The following is a 15313-nucleotide window of genomic DNA, read 5'->3' on the forward strand; positions in this document are numbered from 1 at the left end:
AAAAATGCTCTAATATTGCTTTCATATTAGAAAACTTAACACCCTCCCATTTCTCAGGAATATTCACTGAAAAGAGTGTGTTCTGAGTCATGGCTCTTTTAAACATTTCAAAAGGAACGGACTTTTCTTTAAGAAGATTTTTCTACATTATGTCTTCTTAAGACCTTCGCTTTGCAATACCAAAGCATTCAAGTGTTTAGTTCTCCTTTTTTCATGCCGTCAGCTCCAGATATCAAAGTGCCCACTTGAACACTTAATAGCGGCTGTCAGTCAGAGATATTAAAGAATGATTTGGCTCTGCTCAAACAGTAAAGTGCTACGTAGGTGGATGTTGTACTGTGTGAGGAGTTGCGATGATTAGAGTTGTTCGCAAAAGTTCTCTTTGAATGTAATCCAGCTGTCTGAGTTTCGCGCCTTGAGCTTTGCCATCGCATGGTGACTAAACTCAACTGACAGCTCCCTTTGGCCTGTCGAGACTGTGAGTGTGTGTGTGTCTGTCTATAGTGTCCTTGCAGGGAAATGAGACACACACACACACACACACACACACACACACACACACACACACAGTACAGTAAGGGCTGGCAGCCTTTTTTATGTTCATGCATCAGTTCAATACGAGAAAAGGCGTCAAGTACAAGGGGGGATGGGATGGTTGCCATGGCTACAGATTTTGGCTCTCTCTCCTTTTATTTCTCGATGTCTCTCTCCCTGTCTGTCTGTCTCTCAGACTCCTTGTCCTGTCAGTGGGGGTTGGGATACAGGGTTTGGTTTATGAGCTGAATCCTGAAGCCTTGAGACGTCGGGAAAGTGAGCTGAGAGATGGAGTAGGCTTTAAGTGCGCAAGGCTGTTTCATAGTGACAGGCACTTAACCAATCCATCCACCACAGATCATGTACTGTTCATACACCACACCAGAGCCAGCCTGTTTATCCAGAGAAATGTGTATCATTTTCAGTCTGTCTGTTTTGACATCCGTTACAGCAATTTTACCGACACCTTCATCTCTTCTCAATGTCTTTATCCATTTAGGCCTTTGTAAAGTGTCACTTTGACTACGACCCATCCCATGATAACCTGATTCCCTGTAAGGAAGCAGGGCTTAGCTTCAACAGCGGAGACATTCTGCAGATTTTCAACCAGGAGGACCTCAATTGGTGGCAGGTCAGTATGGTTCCAAGGTATTCAACTTGTTTTGCATTAGTTGCTTGAACCTAAGACCAGGGTTAGACTGGTCTAAAAATTCTTAAACCGGTTTTCCTTAAGGCCCAAAAGCAGACAAGACCACTGTACTAAATTTGTACACTTGTCGCACTTAACTCAGCAGCCACTCCCGAGTGGAACAAAAGTACACAATGTCCAGCAGCAAACGAGCGTCCCACTATGGCTGCATTGGATGATCTCCGTCAGCATTAAATCTGTTAATTATAGACCCTGTTTTGTGATGTAAACTAACCAGATACCTATTAGCTGTGCGCTTGAGATCAAACTGTAGATCTAACCACCTAAAAAATGGTGAGTGGCATACTGCTATCTTCATATGTTTGTACTTTTTAAATAGAAAACACAGGTTTTCTTTTGAGATATTTAGTGGAAATTGCATGAAATATAGCTAACAGTAACTAGGAGGTTGTCATGGGAGATTGTCATTTAGCCTACCAGAAACCTTCAGAGCAGTATCTTGCCAAAACATAACAAACAAAACATGTTATACAAATGCCCTATGATTTAATTATAAACATAATGTAGGTTGCAAATGAAAAACATAAACAGACTATTGCATTTTTGTTCTACAAATACAAAATGTACCTATTAAACAAATACAGAGTTCTCATAAAGCCATGGATATAAAAACAACTCATAGCAATCGGTTGAGAAACAAAAACCTTATTGTGCTTTTTATTAAGAAAAACAGCAGCAATTAAATTGACTCATAGCGCCACCTGCTGTTGTGGAGGTAGAATTATGTGGCATATTTATGAAAAAATCCCAGCATTATTCACAGCAGAAAAATACAGTCGAAAGTCATGTGATATTTTTTTGTAACTTGAAGTCATGTTGTGTTTGTTCCTGAAGCATGATGTAGTCGAAATATGTTGTATGTTACTTTGATGGGTACATTTTGTATTTGCGAAACAAATTGAATTAGTTGGTTAATGATGCTTTTTATTCACTACTTTTTGTTTGTCGGTAAATTATAAGTCATTTGTAAATCCTGTTTTGCATGTTTTGGCGGAATATTGGCTCAATAGACGCCTCTTTTTTTTTTGGCATCAAATCCAAAATGTTGCCATATAGGTGCAGTTTATTTGAAATGAACTCAGCTATGCCTCATCTTGTTACCCAAAAAACAGATGCATCTATTAGTAAACAAACACAACGTGACACTTTCCCTCATCCACCTACTTCAGAAATTTGATCTACTTAATGTTGGTGGTGCTCGCCTTTGCAGTAAATTACATATTGGCCTGTCAGACACTAGTAGCTCTGTTAGTCTGTTTTTAAATAAACATAATATTATGTTAATCATGTTGTCAAGGTTGCATTTAGCGCCATGATGTGGTCTGCACAGGTTACTGATGCATAAATTCAAACCGGATTAAACGCCGGACCAGACTGGCAAAACAAGAAATTGACCCATTTCTAGCTCAGACCGGAGAGTTTATTCACTAGCTTGTTAGCTTGTTCCCTCATCACATCTTTTTTGTGTTTACCTCACAGGCCTGTCACATAGAAGGAGGCAGCGCAGGTCTAATTCCAAGCCAGCTGCTTGAAGAGAAGAGGAAAGCGTTTGTGAAGAGAGATCTGGAGCTCGCTACCACAGGTACACCTCTCAGCAGCACGCAGCAGAGCAGAGAAGCACTTCTCATTATGCAGATTCGACACAGACTCCTCGCTGCACAAACACACCGACAACAAAGACAACATCTGTTCCCCCTCCGTATCATACAAGCATTTCATCTGGCGCTGGCCGCTCATCCTCCCCTCACCTCTCCAGAATGTTGTGCCGTCGGTGAGCGCTGGAGAACTGGTAATGAGCATCAGCGGGGCTCAGGTAGCCTGATCCAATCTGCTTGTTATTAAGCCACATGGTCTGACATTCACAAGCAGCCCTCCCCGAGAAGGAGAACTGATTGAGGAATGGCGATAAGACCGCTGTAAATACAAACCTGATCAATAATCATCTCTTTTCGTATGAGATACGGGGTGAAAAGAGGCTCTGCTCCTTCAGATTTATCTGCTCTGTGCAACAAAACCAGGTGGTGAGTCACAGCCAGCAGCGTGCCCTTCACTTGTAGAGGAAAGAAAGATGACAGCCCAACTGTACTGCCCTTGGAGCCTGGAAAGGACACATCTGTCTGCTAGCAGGCTTTCCACACATTATACCAACTGAGAGCATGATCTGAATAAAAAAAGTCATGTTTTGGATTTTGATGTCTGAAACGTGTCGATCCAGTTCATACATTTTGAACATACGATCATAAATAAGCAATATAATGTTCACACAGTATTTGATGTCACAGCTTGGTGGTTTGAATTCTGGCATGAAAATGAACAACTGAGCTCATGTTTGCTTCTATTCACCTCTCTGTTCATAAGACATTCTCCCCCATGGGCTCAATAATCTGCCATATTGAACAGTCGGTCACAGGTGTTTCCTGGCAGCAGACTGGTCGCACAGACTGATCAGTGTTGGTGCACAGTGCCACCTAGTGGTGCTGTGACCTATAACCTTCTTTGGATTTATGACCCAGCAGTGCTTTCAAAAACATTTCACCTTCAGGGACTTTCTTGTAGTAGGTAACAGAGGGACGAGGAACAGCGTTGAAGGTTTTAATTCGCTTTGTGTCGCCGTCTGTCTCAGGTCCTCTATGTGCCGGGATGGGTGGTAAGAAAAAGAAAAAGATGATGTACTTGACCACCAAGAATGCAGGTAACTTACCACACAAAGTGAAGCATCAGTTTTTTAAAATTATTACTACGTTCATGTCCTTAATCACTGCTTTCTGACTAGAATTTGATCGCCATGAGTTGCGGATATATGAAGAGGTTGCCAAGGTCCCGCCCTTCAGGAGAAAGACGCTGGTTCTGATTGGTGCACAGGGCGTCGGCCGTCGCAGTCTGAAAAACAAGCTGCTGGTGTCAGATCCCCAGCGGTATGGAACCACCATCCCCTGTGAGTGCAGCCGTGCATCATCACAATGTTTATATATATATATATATATATATATATATATGTATTTAATCATTACAGTGTTTGTCGTTTTTACTGCATACTGTGTAACTTGTCATGATCAGTGCCAGGCCTAACTGCAGGGATCATGCTTTTAGTCGTGTGTGTGTGTGTGTGTGTGTGTGTGTGTGTGTGTGTGTGTGTGTGTGTGTGTGTGTGTGTGTGTGTGTGTGTGTGTGTGTGTGTGCGTGCGTGCGTGTACGTGAGTATGTGAGTGTGTCATGAATCCATCCAAAACTATTTTTACAAACTACTAGACCAATCGGCCTAATATTTTGCATACACATTTATGATTGTATACTCATACGGTGATTGACCATTGTTGAGAAACCTCTTTTATTGAATTTTTTTATTGACTGCTAACTCCTCACTCCTCTTAATCGGCCAGTTGGAGCGGTTTTCCAGAAACTGAATTAAATAAAAAACAATAAGTCTTACCGTCTGTCGCAGGCCACATTTCTGCCATTGTTGTGGTGCAAAACTGACATCCATTTAAAAGTTTGGTCCATACCTGATATGTTATGATTAACCATATGAGATGGATTATTGCCCGTTATCGTTGCGGCCCTCTTGACTGTAAGGGAGCCGTGAGGGACAATTTCACTGCATGCAGCTGCCCCATGTTCCAGCTGCAACTTGATTGAATAGGGCATCATACCACAGAAGAAGTGTCTTAGAAGCAGAACGTTTTGCACGCCCAATTTTGTTGATTTGATCATTTTCCTCCATATTTGTGCTTCTACCATAAGTATGTAAGCACGGTATGTATCTGTTGTAACTGTGACTTAACTGTTTCTTCTTTTGTCTAATTTAAGTGTTTATTGTTGTCATTTTCAACTTTTTTGTGCAACAGTCTACAAAGTTATTACCTTTCAAAGTCTAATTATGAATGACATGGATCAAAGATTTGTGGCTGATTCTGCAGTTCTGCTTATTAAGAATACATTGATGCCCATAGTTATATCATATCTTCTGAAATGTGCTGCAGTGCATCTGCTGGAATCCCAACAATTGTCCAGAGTGATCATCTGCCAGAGATCTGCTCTCTTCTCAGTACACTTTTAAAGGTTTTTTTTAAGGTTTTTGTACTGCTTTTCCACTTCATTTCTGTCTTTGTTGTCTTAGTTTTCAGTCTCATGTGCTGAAGCTGATGTTTTTTTCAATATATAGATTTTAAATTGTCATATTTTCTCCTTCTTTTTGTGACTTTATCCTCGTATTTTACCAGTTGGTGTGTATTTGCACTTTGCAATGGATCTTTTTGTTCTGCTTCTTTTTTGTCCTTCAGTCACCTCCAGAAAACCAAAGGTGGATGAGAGGGATGGCCAGATGTATTCCTTCATGACCCGCAGCGAAATGGAGTGTGACATCAAAAACGGTCGTTTCTTAGAACACGGCGAGTATGACGGAAACCTGTATGGCACTAAGATCAACTCTATACATGAGGTGATAGAAACAGGAAAGATCTGCATCCTGGACGTCAACCCACAGGTAGAGGAACCTCCTATTGCCGTCAGTCCCTGCTTCTGCTTTTTCTTCCATCCAACATTCTAGGTTTAAACCAGTTATGTAGAAAAACTGGCGTGGTCATTTTCACAGGGGTCATTTGACCTCTCATTTCAAGATATATGAATGAAAATTGGTTCTATGGTTACCAATGAGTCTACTCTTTATAAACATGCCCACTTTATGCCAGTCCCATTTGGTTTAGTGCCAAAGTCATGCTTTTTTTTGCATGTAGTACAAATAAAGGGGTCCCTAAACAGTATTGGCATTGCATTAATTTGGTGTGACTTGAAGATTTTTGTGGATTCAGTGAGCCCAGTTTGAATCATATATGATGATGTTGGCCCCCGTAGAAGCTTTTTTATTGTTGTTAGAACTTTTAAATGATCACTGTTTAAAATGACCTGTTGTGACCTTTAAGACAGTCAGAGCCTCATGCAACTTAACAATTACAAATAAGAAACTACAGACATTCAGTGGATATTATATGGCTTTCAAAAGTTTGTTCTCGAGGAGAATTTCTGCAACAACTTATGGGACATAATTGAGCATTGATATGGCCATCATATACTCCCATCATGATCTTCCAACCCCTAAATGCTCTAAACTTTTAAGGTTGAACAGCGCTGTAATGTTTATTACATATTTATGACAAGAACAACTTGACACACAGTACTGACTGCATCTCAAATTATTTGTCAGGTTCCCAGCTTTAGATGATATTTACCACTTGTATATGGTATATACTGTTGACCTGCTATCTCCCTCTAAAAATCCCATTTACCCCCTAAAAAAAGACAAACACTGTTCTCTGGCAGGTCTCAGAGGGCTAAGAACATCATAAATATTTATCAAAAAGGCTGTTTTAATGATCAGCATTATACGCTGTTAACACTCAGCTAATCTTATTTACACGCATTAGCTTGATAAATTTGTTAGATGAAGATGCTGCATTTTAATCACATTCTCAGCTGTATAATTTCCTGTGAGTTTCAGCTATTCCCATCGCTTGCTGTGCAGTGATGCAGTGACTGTTAAATGTCTCACATCCATTTGTTTTTCTCTGAAGGCTCTTAAAGTCCTGCGGACGTCAGAGTTCCTGCCCTATGTTGTGTTCATCGAAGCCCCGGATTTTGAGGTTCTCAAAGCTATGAATAGGTCAGCAATTGAGTCAGGAGTGGTCACAAAACAGTTAACGGTGAGTGTGTGTTTACTTAAAGGCCCTGGATAACCCAATCTTCCGATCATCTTTTACTTAAAGGGTCCTTTGTTAACACACAGTTTGGAACAGGTGTGGTTGTTTCACATTAGAGATTCTTTACTGTTTGGTTTGTGCTGTTCATGCTGGTTTGATGTGGCTTTGTTGGAAAGGCAATGTTATGTACTTTGATACACCAATCCGGATTTTGCAACATTTGAATCGTAAGGCGATTATAATTGGTGGGTTCTATACTTGCCAGAGGTCTTTTGCTTAAATGTGATCAAAGCTGAGTGTTAAGTTCTTAGTGAATTATATCTGAGGATGCCTTTGCAAAACTTTTAACATCGATTGTTAGTTATTTAGTCACAAATATTTGCAGTTTTTTCTCTGATTGCAAAGGCATGACCCATGACTATTGGCTGATTTTATGAAACTCTACACACTGACTTAAAAATTTTACACCAAACCAGCAGAACATTATACAGCTCTTGCAAAAGCACACTTAAAAAAAAAGCATTTTTGCTTCAAAACAGTACATACAAACCAACATAGTCCACACAAACCATCAGTAAACAAGCACACAAAGCAGCAACTGTTTCTGTATGCAGGGTTTAGCATTTTGCTATAAAGTTGTCCTAAATATAATAAGCACACAAACAAAGAGGTATCATGTGTAAAGTATAGATGTGTATTCTGGATGACTGCCAAAGTAGAAAAGGGGAAAATTTTCTATCACTCTTCAAACAGCCAAAGTGTGGCGAAAGGAGGCAAAAAATATTTTTGTGAGAAAACAATTAATCTAAATGTTGGTCTGGCAGTTAGACGTGGTCCACTTCACATGCCATATTGTCCTTAGGGAGCATGTGTCCATGTGGGAAGACAATTTGCAAAATAGTGTAACAATGTAGAGACCAATGTTTATAGTTTTGCCTAAAGTGTGTTATTGACAAACTGAGTGCAAAGAAGTGAACATGCATTCAGTTTGTGTTCATGGTCTCAGAGATGGTGCTTCAGGAATTGCTGTTACACTTTAAGCGTTCAGAAAAAAAGCTGTAATTTTATAGAGAAATACCTCCGAATTAAAAGTTTAAGGGGCTTTAAAAGTCAGTTTTCCTTTAGAATTAAACATTACATGCTGTACTCTGGAATCATTAGACTGAAAAGCATCACATGAAAGCTTCATTATGTTAGTAATTGCAATACGTAATGTGTTTGATTTACTCGGCATAGCAAACAAGCAAATAGCATTTTTATAATCTAAATTATGTAAACTAATTTGATTTCAGTTCTGCACCAATTTCACTGTTTACTCTGTTCCTCCATCCAAGTAATTGCTTGCTCATTGTATTTATTGTCATCTTATCGTTTCTCTGTCCCGCGCTTCTCCCTGAGATGCTCCCTACAGGACTCTGAATTAAAGAGGACGGTGGACGAGAGCGAGCGCATTAAGCGAGCCTATGGACATTACTTTGACCTCTGCATCATAAACGACGGCCTGGAGGCGGCGTTCCGAAGTCTACGGTTGGCACTGGAGAAACTGTCAATGGAGCAGCAGTGGGTTCCCGTCAGCTGGGTCTTCTGAGAATCACCGAGAGCTCAGCAGCAAGGTGCCAGGGGCCACAGGTCGGAGGTCAGAGGACGGATTGGCAGCTCCAGAGGGGCTGTCTCCGTGCAGTCACTGGTGGTGGGGGTGTGTGGTGGAGGGCCGAGCGTCATGATTCAGTGCAAATGACCAGCCTCATGTAGAGCGTTTTTGTACAAACTTAGTGTTCCTCCGTTGAGTCAAGCTGTACTTTATTCGTCAGAACTGGAATCATTTTATTGATATTCGTTGAGAAGGATTTAGAGTTGACTATGAGGTTTAGTGCAATAGTGTGAGTGAGTGTGTGTATGCCATCATAAATGTGGAAATAGATTTAGAGTTAAGAGTGTGTTTTGCAGATAGCAGTGCTCTATTGAAGGTTTTTCGTTGAAGGATATTTAACTTTTTAGCCTTTCCTACTTTATGTAGTGTAATGTTTACATTGGATTGGTAGGACAGATTGGTGAAGGAAAGATACCAAATGTCATATTTGTGATAAAAAAAAAAGATATATATATATATTTTACCATTTGATCATACAGTATGATTGTATGTGTTCAGAAATGTGCTTTATATCGTGCGTCTCCACTCATTTGAAAAACGAACAGCAATAGATAATTTCAAACAAAAACATAAATACGTGCAATACACACAAATCAACACACGGAGATTACAAATATACATTTTGTGTTAAACTTGCAGTTTCAATTTGTTTTGTTTCCTTTTTAATGTTGATTATGTACATTTGTTGTCCTATGCTGGCAAAGCGTCTGGTTTGCTTGACAGAAAGAGGACCAGCGAATGGATCATAGTATCCAACCACTGCCTGCTTGATTCTGTTGGATTTGTATTTGTAGCACTGAGAAGAACAAAAAACTGAAGAAAAAAGTAGCCTACAGTATGCACTGATTGTATAATGAAGGCATACATATTTAACATTACAGATCGGACAATTAATGAAGGTTGCCATGGTTTTTGTTTTTGTTACTTTTAATGTACAGAGCAGTAAAATATTTATCAGTGGCTTCAAATTCATACTTACTTTTGCCTTAACATGGTTCAAAAGCCAAGGAAACACTATCACTGTACATGTTCATTCTTAGAAAGTAGAGAAAAATAATACTGGCAACTCATTTCATATTTATTTTATTTTCCCTCAAACTTGTAAGTACTGTATTGTAATAAAGAGTATATAGTATAACATAGAGATACACTTGGTGCTTTGATGATTCTGCTGGTGTTTAGATGCAGCCGGACAACTACACTGTAGTTTTGATGTTCATATAAAAATGTATTAAAATTGCGAATGTCGAGAACATTGCTTCACCGTCTGCAGTTAATACTAATGCAAATTAATTTTAAGTCAACAGAAAATAAATGACAATCTTTTTCAAAATACACAGGAACAAAAGAAGGTGCATCAGCATTTCTTGGCAGTTAAAATGTAGTTTAGCTGGTGGATGCTGCGTGTAGCCTCTGTGGCTGTGGGTGGTTACGGGTGCTGGTTGAGGATGGCAAAGTTGGTACTGTGGGTGTCATCCAGTGATGACGTCCCAGAGGCAGTGTTAGAGGATACATCTCATAGGCAGGTGCCGGGCCACCCGGCCAAACGCTTGTCAGCTTGGGGTCAAACTGCATTAAAGTGAAGTAAAATTGTACTTTGGGAATATAGTCCATTTTAAAATTGCTACAATCTTTTATACGTGCTTTTTCAAATCATGCAGAAAGTACATAGAAGCCTGAAGCTCTACATTACTGACCTTAGAAACAAAACTATTATTTAGTGTTAAAGGGAATGTTTATTTTGGGAAACATACTCAGTGACTGTCAGTCCCATCACCAGGATGAATGTTTGCATTGTACATAACAATTGTACAAACCACAGATATGTTAAATTTGTATGGAGCAGATTTGTAAAACTTTGTTTTTTTTACATTTTCAATTTTATGCCATGACATTGCTGTGGTTAATATGTTGTTAGTTAGTTAGTGGAAATATGCCGACTTCTGATTAAAAGTACCCAATATTGTAACCACAAACACACCTGAAAATGTCCTTACGTCCTATTACAAATACTGTTTTCTCACCACAAACACAACTGAAAATGATCCAGGTTTTTTTTTTTTTTTTTTACTGTTTTGATGCTATGAACACAGCTGAAAATGTCCCGGCAGCTCATTTAAAAATCCTGGTTTTGTCATTGCAAACAAGGCTGGAAACGTCCCAGTATCTTGTTAAAAAATGCCCAGTTTTGTCCTAACATGGTGGGAAATGTCCCGGGATCTCGATGAAAAAAAATCTGGTTCGCTGCCACAAGCATGACTGGAAATATTTTGGTCTCTTGTTTAAAAGATCTTTTTGTCAGCGAAACATGGCTGGAAATATCGCCAGTCTCGAACAGTGGTCTGCTGTTATCCTTTCCTCCTGACATAGCTCATATACATGTAATCTGAGCTACTTCACTCCAGAAATGTTGATTTGATTTGTATGAAATATACAAATGTAACATATAGAAATTTTTGCAGAACCGTACAATGTCAACATTTTACTCTGGTGATTGGGACGAAATTGATGCGTGTTTTTTGCTCATGTCTGAAATTATGCATATTTCCCAAAATGTCCGACTATCCCTTTAAGAAGAGTTGATCTCACAGACAGTGTAATTGGAATTAAAAATATTGATTTAATAATTCTCATCCACCTTAAGTGATTTATGATTCTCAGTTTCAAAACACCACTGATGATTTTAGTGAAATGTTCTCTATATGCTAGCAATACTGAAAAATATCACACAATTAGTTTAAATCTGTGTGTAAATCAGATTTCAGTGATGCAATGACATTGGCGACTGTAGTGAGGGCTACCGTACCAGTGAGTATGGCGGTGGGTGGTCCGCTGTGCTGTACTGACGAGGCAGTGTGTCATGTCTGTCCTCTTCTGCCTGACCGTCAGACAGAGAAATTGTATAGAGTTCTAAAGACCTGTTGTTATCTTCCAGTGTTGATAGAGTGACGTCATATGCTGCTTTTTTCTTTTTTACGTGCAGATACAAGCACAGGAGTATGACAGCGAGACACACCACCAAGCCTGGGAATCTAGGAGCACATTTACATCATTTTAAGATTTAGATTCTTTGTCATAAGTCAGCAGCTCCTGTGCTGTATGGGAAGATTATTTTTTTGTCTGTATTTGACTACTTACACAAATGGAAAGATATCCCCTATATTCATGGCTGGAAATATGTCAACCTGCTGACATTAATGTGAGGGGAAAAATAAACAACATTACCGTATGTGTGACAAATCTTTAAAAATGAAAATCATGCAGACTCAATACAACATTTTATGTTCTTTTCTGATATATTTTTATATTATTATGTTATATTTAAATTAAATGTAAGTTAGTTTGCAGTTATGGGCAAGCTAGCAAACATCTACAGTGTCAGATTTAATACAGTAAATAGAGTGAATTAATAATACTAGCATTTTTTTGAATGCAGCTTAAGTCCGGACATATGACTGGTAAAAATCAACAAGTGGGTGTGTGAGCTGTCATCACATGATAATGTGTCAGCCTTTACATCGTAGATTATACGAGCCCACTGGAACATTTATATGAGACTTACTGGCAAATCACAGGTTGTGACCTGAAGTGACCCTGCAGCGTTTCACTAACAATATCATTTTAAAACCCTCTGAAAACTGCTCAGCAGTTCATGTGCTAAGGTTAAATTCAAACAATATGTGTGTATGTGAATGACCAGCATACTGTTTGACTTTATACTGCCTGTGTTTAACAATTGACCGTGGACCTTCATCTTATCTGTTGCTCATTACATCTGTAAGTGAAAAATAACTGCATTCACATTATTCTAACATATGTTACCTTATTGACACAGAATAAGAAGATAATGTCACTGTTGGATGAGTCCTTACCTTATCTGAGAATCCAAAACATACAGACGCTGTCCTGCCCTTGTTGCTATCAAAGGATAATGTGTCACTTAGGGAAGTGCACAACCTGAATAGCTTTTACAGCATTATTGTCTTTTTTAAAGACACAGGCCTTTGAGGTGTGCTGTGTCTTGCATGTTTTTCATGTGTGTTGAACAAAGTAATTCATGAATCTAGACCACTTTTGTTTTCTTTCCATTTATGATATACAAACTTTCTCAGAAAAGCCATCAGAAAATGATTTTACTTCCTCCCCTAAATAATGACCGTATCCATAGCACTATGCAGCCTGAGGCAGGCCCATCATGTACTTTTCCTTTATGGAAAACATCTTTTTTTTTTTTTTTTTGGCAAATTTTAAATGTGATTACACTTTTACAAATTTCAAAATTCCCATAAAGTTGGGAAGCTATGTAAAACAAATAAAAACAGAATGCAATAATTTGTAAATGGTTTTCCAGCCTATATTCAATTGAATACAGTACAGAAACAAGATATCCAATGTTTAAACTGATCAACTTTATTATTTTTTTGTAAATATACACTCTATTAAAGAAGCTAGCCTAGTACTTAGCCACTGCTATGCTTAACCCCGGTGTAACCGGCTGACACGCTTCGCTGCGTTTGATTACCATACGATGTGTGTTACATTCCTCGTTGAATCCACAGGCTGTTGTTGTTTGCAGCATGACAATCTTTTTGTTCCCCCCAGTGTGCATTAATGTGTACAATGTCCATTTTCAGCTCCATCAACGATCAAACTTTCAGCATACAACCTTAGCTTCCTTTTCTTCAGCTCCTTGGCCCTTTGATCTTCTGTGATGGCTAGCAAAACAGCACGACTACTGCTGATCCATTTCTCCAAGATGAAGCCTCCCTTTTGACACAGAGCAATGGGATCTCGTATGATCTGGACTGCTTCTCCTTCAGTGGCTGAACTCTTTAGACAGTCGTCCATGTAGACGTTCTTCCTGACAGCCTGAAGCACTTCAGCCGAAAACTCGGGGGGAAGATATGGCACCGCGGTCATTTGGAGTAGCGGTAGTGAGCTGGTAAGTTAAGGACCCTGCAGGAGTTCACTGTACAGCAAAGTGCCTTGAAATGTGGCTCCACAGTCAAACACCACACGCAGAGTTTCTTTCCTCGGATGGTGGACACCATGGTGAGGGATGTATCCCACCTTCTCACTGTCACAATTAAGTTCTTACTGGAGCCTTTACTAAAGAGCTCATTCATATACCTCACATATTCCCAGTGAAAGTGACCATCGTGACAAAACCTTTTCTTCAAACCCTGGATCCTCTGTTTAGCCACTGCAAAGTTGTTTGGCAGAAAGACCTCTCCTTTCCTAAAGGGTAATTTCAAACAGTACCTCCCCTCCTGAGCTGATGTTTCCACAATTTCAAGAAACTTGAGGTCCTCTTTGGACATCTGCCTTTCCGCCAACTTTCTTTCGCTAAAGTCCTGGTTGTATTGGTTTGCAAGCATTTCTTCCAGATTCAGTTCACCATAGTGGAGGGAAGCTCCTTGTCCACATTGCTGCTTCCATTCAAAGGGCCATTAACTACCCATCCCAGCACAGTTTTCACGGCATACGGGCCATTCCCGTAGCTATTTATGACCTCCCAAGGTTCCAATAACTTGGATGCTTCGGTCCCAATCAACAGGTCAACATTTGCCTCTGTGTTTGGAATGTGCACCTTGGACAGGTACAGCCACTTAGCCAGGTCCTCGGGTGTCACCATGTCGTCGGGAGTGACTGGCATTTTCTCCTGTGTGATGACCTCTGGAAGAAGATAAAAATCATTGCTGTCCAGACCAGATACTTCCACACCAGTCAGTGAGTGGGCTGGACTCACTTTGGTTTGCCCCATCATGCTCAGCAGGAAGCTAGTTTGTTTTCCTGTAACATTCAGCCTCTGCATTAGATGTTCTGAGCAAAATGTCCCTGAACTGCCAGGATCCAAGAAAGCGTAAGTTTTTATGATGTGATTTCTCCTTGCAGCTTTGACCTTTACAGGAAGGATGGATGGCAGGCAGCGGTCCTTACCAGCCCCTGTATGTCCACATGTTGTTAATGAAGCAGGCTGCTTATCAGATGGTTCTCCTCCCTGTTCCAGAGCGGTTGTTTTCCTTTTGATGTGAAGCACAGTGGGATGAGGCTGACAACAAACTTGACATGTCAGGTGCCGATCACAATCCCGGCACATGTGACCAATACATAAGCAACCACAACAAACTCCCTTTTCCTTTAAAAAGAGAATTTCTTCCTTGTGGTTCTTTCCCTTAAACTGCTTGCACTCCTCCAATGTGAGAGAGCAGCAAAGGCACGCAGCTTTCTCAGTCTTCCTTGGATCTGATGTTGGTTCTTTAACTTCCACAGGCAAATCAACAGATGTTAATGTGTTGGCAACAACACTTCCTTTCACCTTGTTTCTGGGTTGCAACTTAAATTTGGTGAGAGTCGTAACCCCAATAGAATTGGACACTGGGTCGTGTATGTCACCAGACAGAGGGTTAGAAAGAATGCTGACACGACGCTCGATGAATGCTCTGTGGCCAGTAGTTTCCATTATGTCGTGAACTTTGGTCTTCCATTGTACCCTCATTTTGTATGGCAGTTTTGACATTATGGCTCTCCTGTTAACAGGCAAGCTCCTGCATGTACTCAAGTTCCTCAATTACATTACAGCAGTCATGCAAGAATAAGGAATAGGCCTTGAGCGCTTTCATATCTTCAGATTTTATTATTTTCAAGGCCAAAGCCTTTTCCATGTACGCAGTTTTGTACTGATTACCAATATGTTCCTGTAGAAGTTCCTTTGCCACCGCATAG

At 39.9% G+C, this 15313-nt stretch overlaps 1 protein-coding gene and 1 long non-coding RNA gene across 6 annotated transcripts in view; one reads left to right on the plus strand and one right to left on the minus strand.

Moving 5' to 3' along the window:
* Positions 1 to 11700, plus strand: part of mpp2b (MAGUK p55 scaffold protein 2b) — a 58380-nt gene extending 46680 nt beyond the window's left edge. For 2 of the 4 annotated variants that reach the window (XM_042507697.2, XM_042507693.2), the window contains 7 exons: positions 1034 to 1165; positions 2723 to 2825; positions 3867 to 3935; positions 4017 to 4178; positions 5524 to 5726; positions 6811 to 6939; positions 8348 to 9729. In XM_042507697.2, the coding sequence (XP_042363631.1) occupies positions 1034 to 1165; positions 2723 to 2825; positions 3867 to 3935; positions 4017 to 4178; positions 5524 to 5726; positions 6811 to 6939; positions 8348 to 8524 (975 nt within the window). In that variant the 3' untranslated portion in view covers positions 8525 to 9729. Of the gene's footprint in view, positions 1 to 1033; positions 1166 to 2722; positions 2826 to 3866; positions 3936 to 4016; positions 4179 to 5523; positions 5727 to 6810; positions 6940 to 8347; positions 9730 to 11570 lie in introns of those variants that run through there. The other 2 variants (XM_042507694.2, XM_042507695.2) reach the window with 2 other exon arrangements.
* LOC148186345 (uncharacterized) lies at positions 10070 to 12514 on the minus strand. 2 transcript variants are annotated; one of them, XR_015774953.1, is made up of 4 exons: positions 12460 to 12514; positions 11726 to 11772; positions 11394 to 11619; positions 10070 to 10156 (listed from the first exon to the last, which is right to left on the minus strand). It is a non-coding gene; the product is annotated as an uncharacterized LOC148186345 (long non-coding RNA). The 2 variants fall into 2 exon arrangements; XR_015774954.1 differs by having other exon boundaries at positions 11726 to 11775.
* Positions 12515 to 15313: the final 2799 nt, after the last annotated feature.

This window comes from Plectropomus leopardus, chromosome 19, assembly GCF_026936395.1.
Source record: "Plectropomus leopardus strain MGB_pleo_1.0 chromosome 19, ASM2693639v1, whole genome shotgun sequence".
NCBI classification, from domain to species: domain Eukaryota; kingdom Metazoa; phylum Chordata; class Actinopteri; order Perciformes; family Serranidae; genus Plectropomus; species Plectropomus leopardus.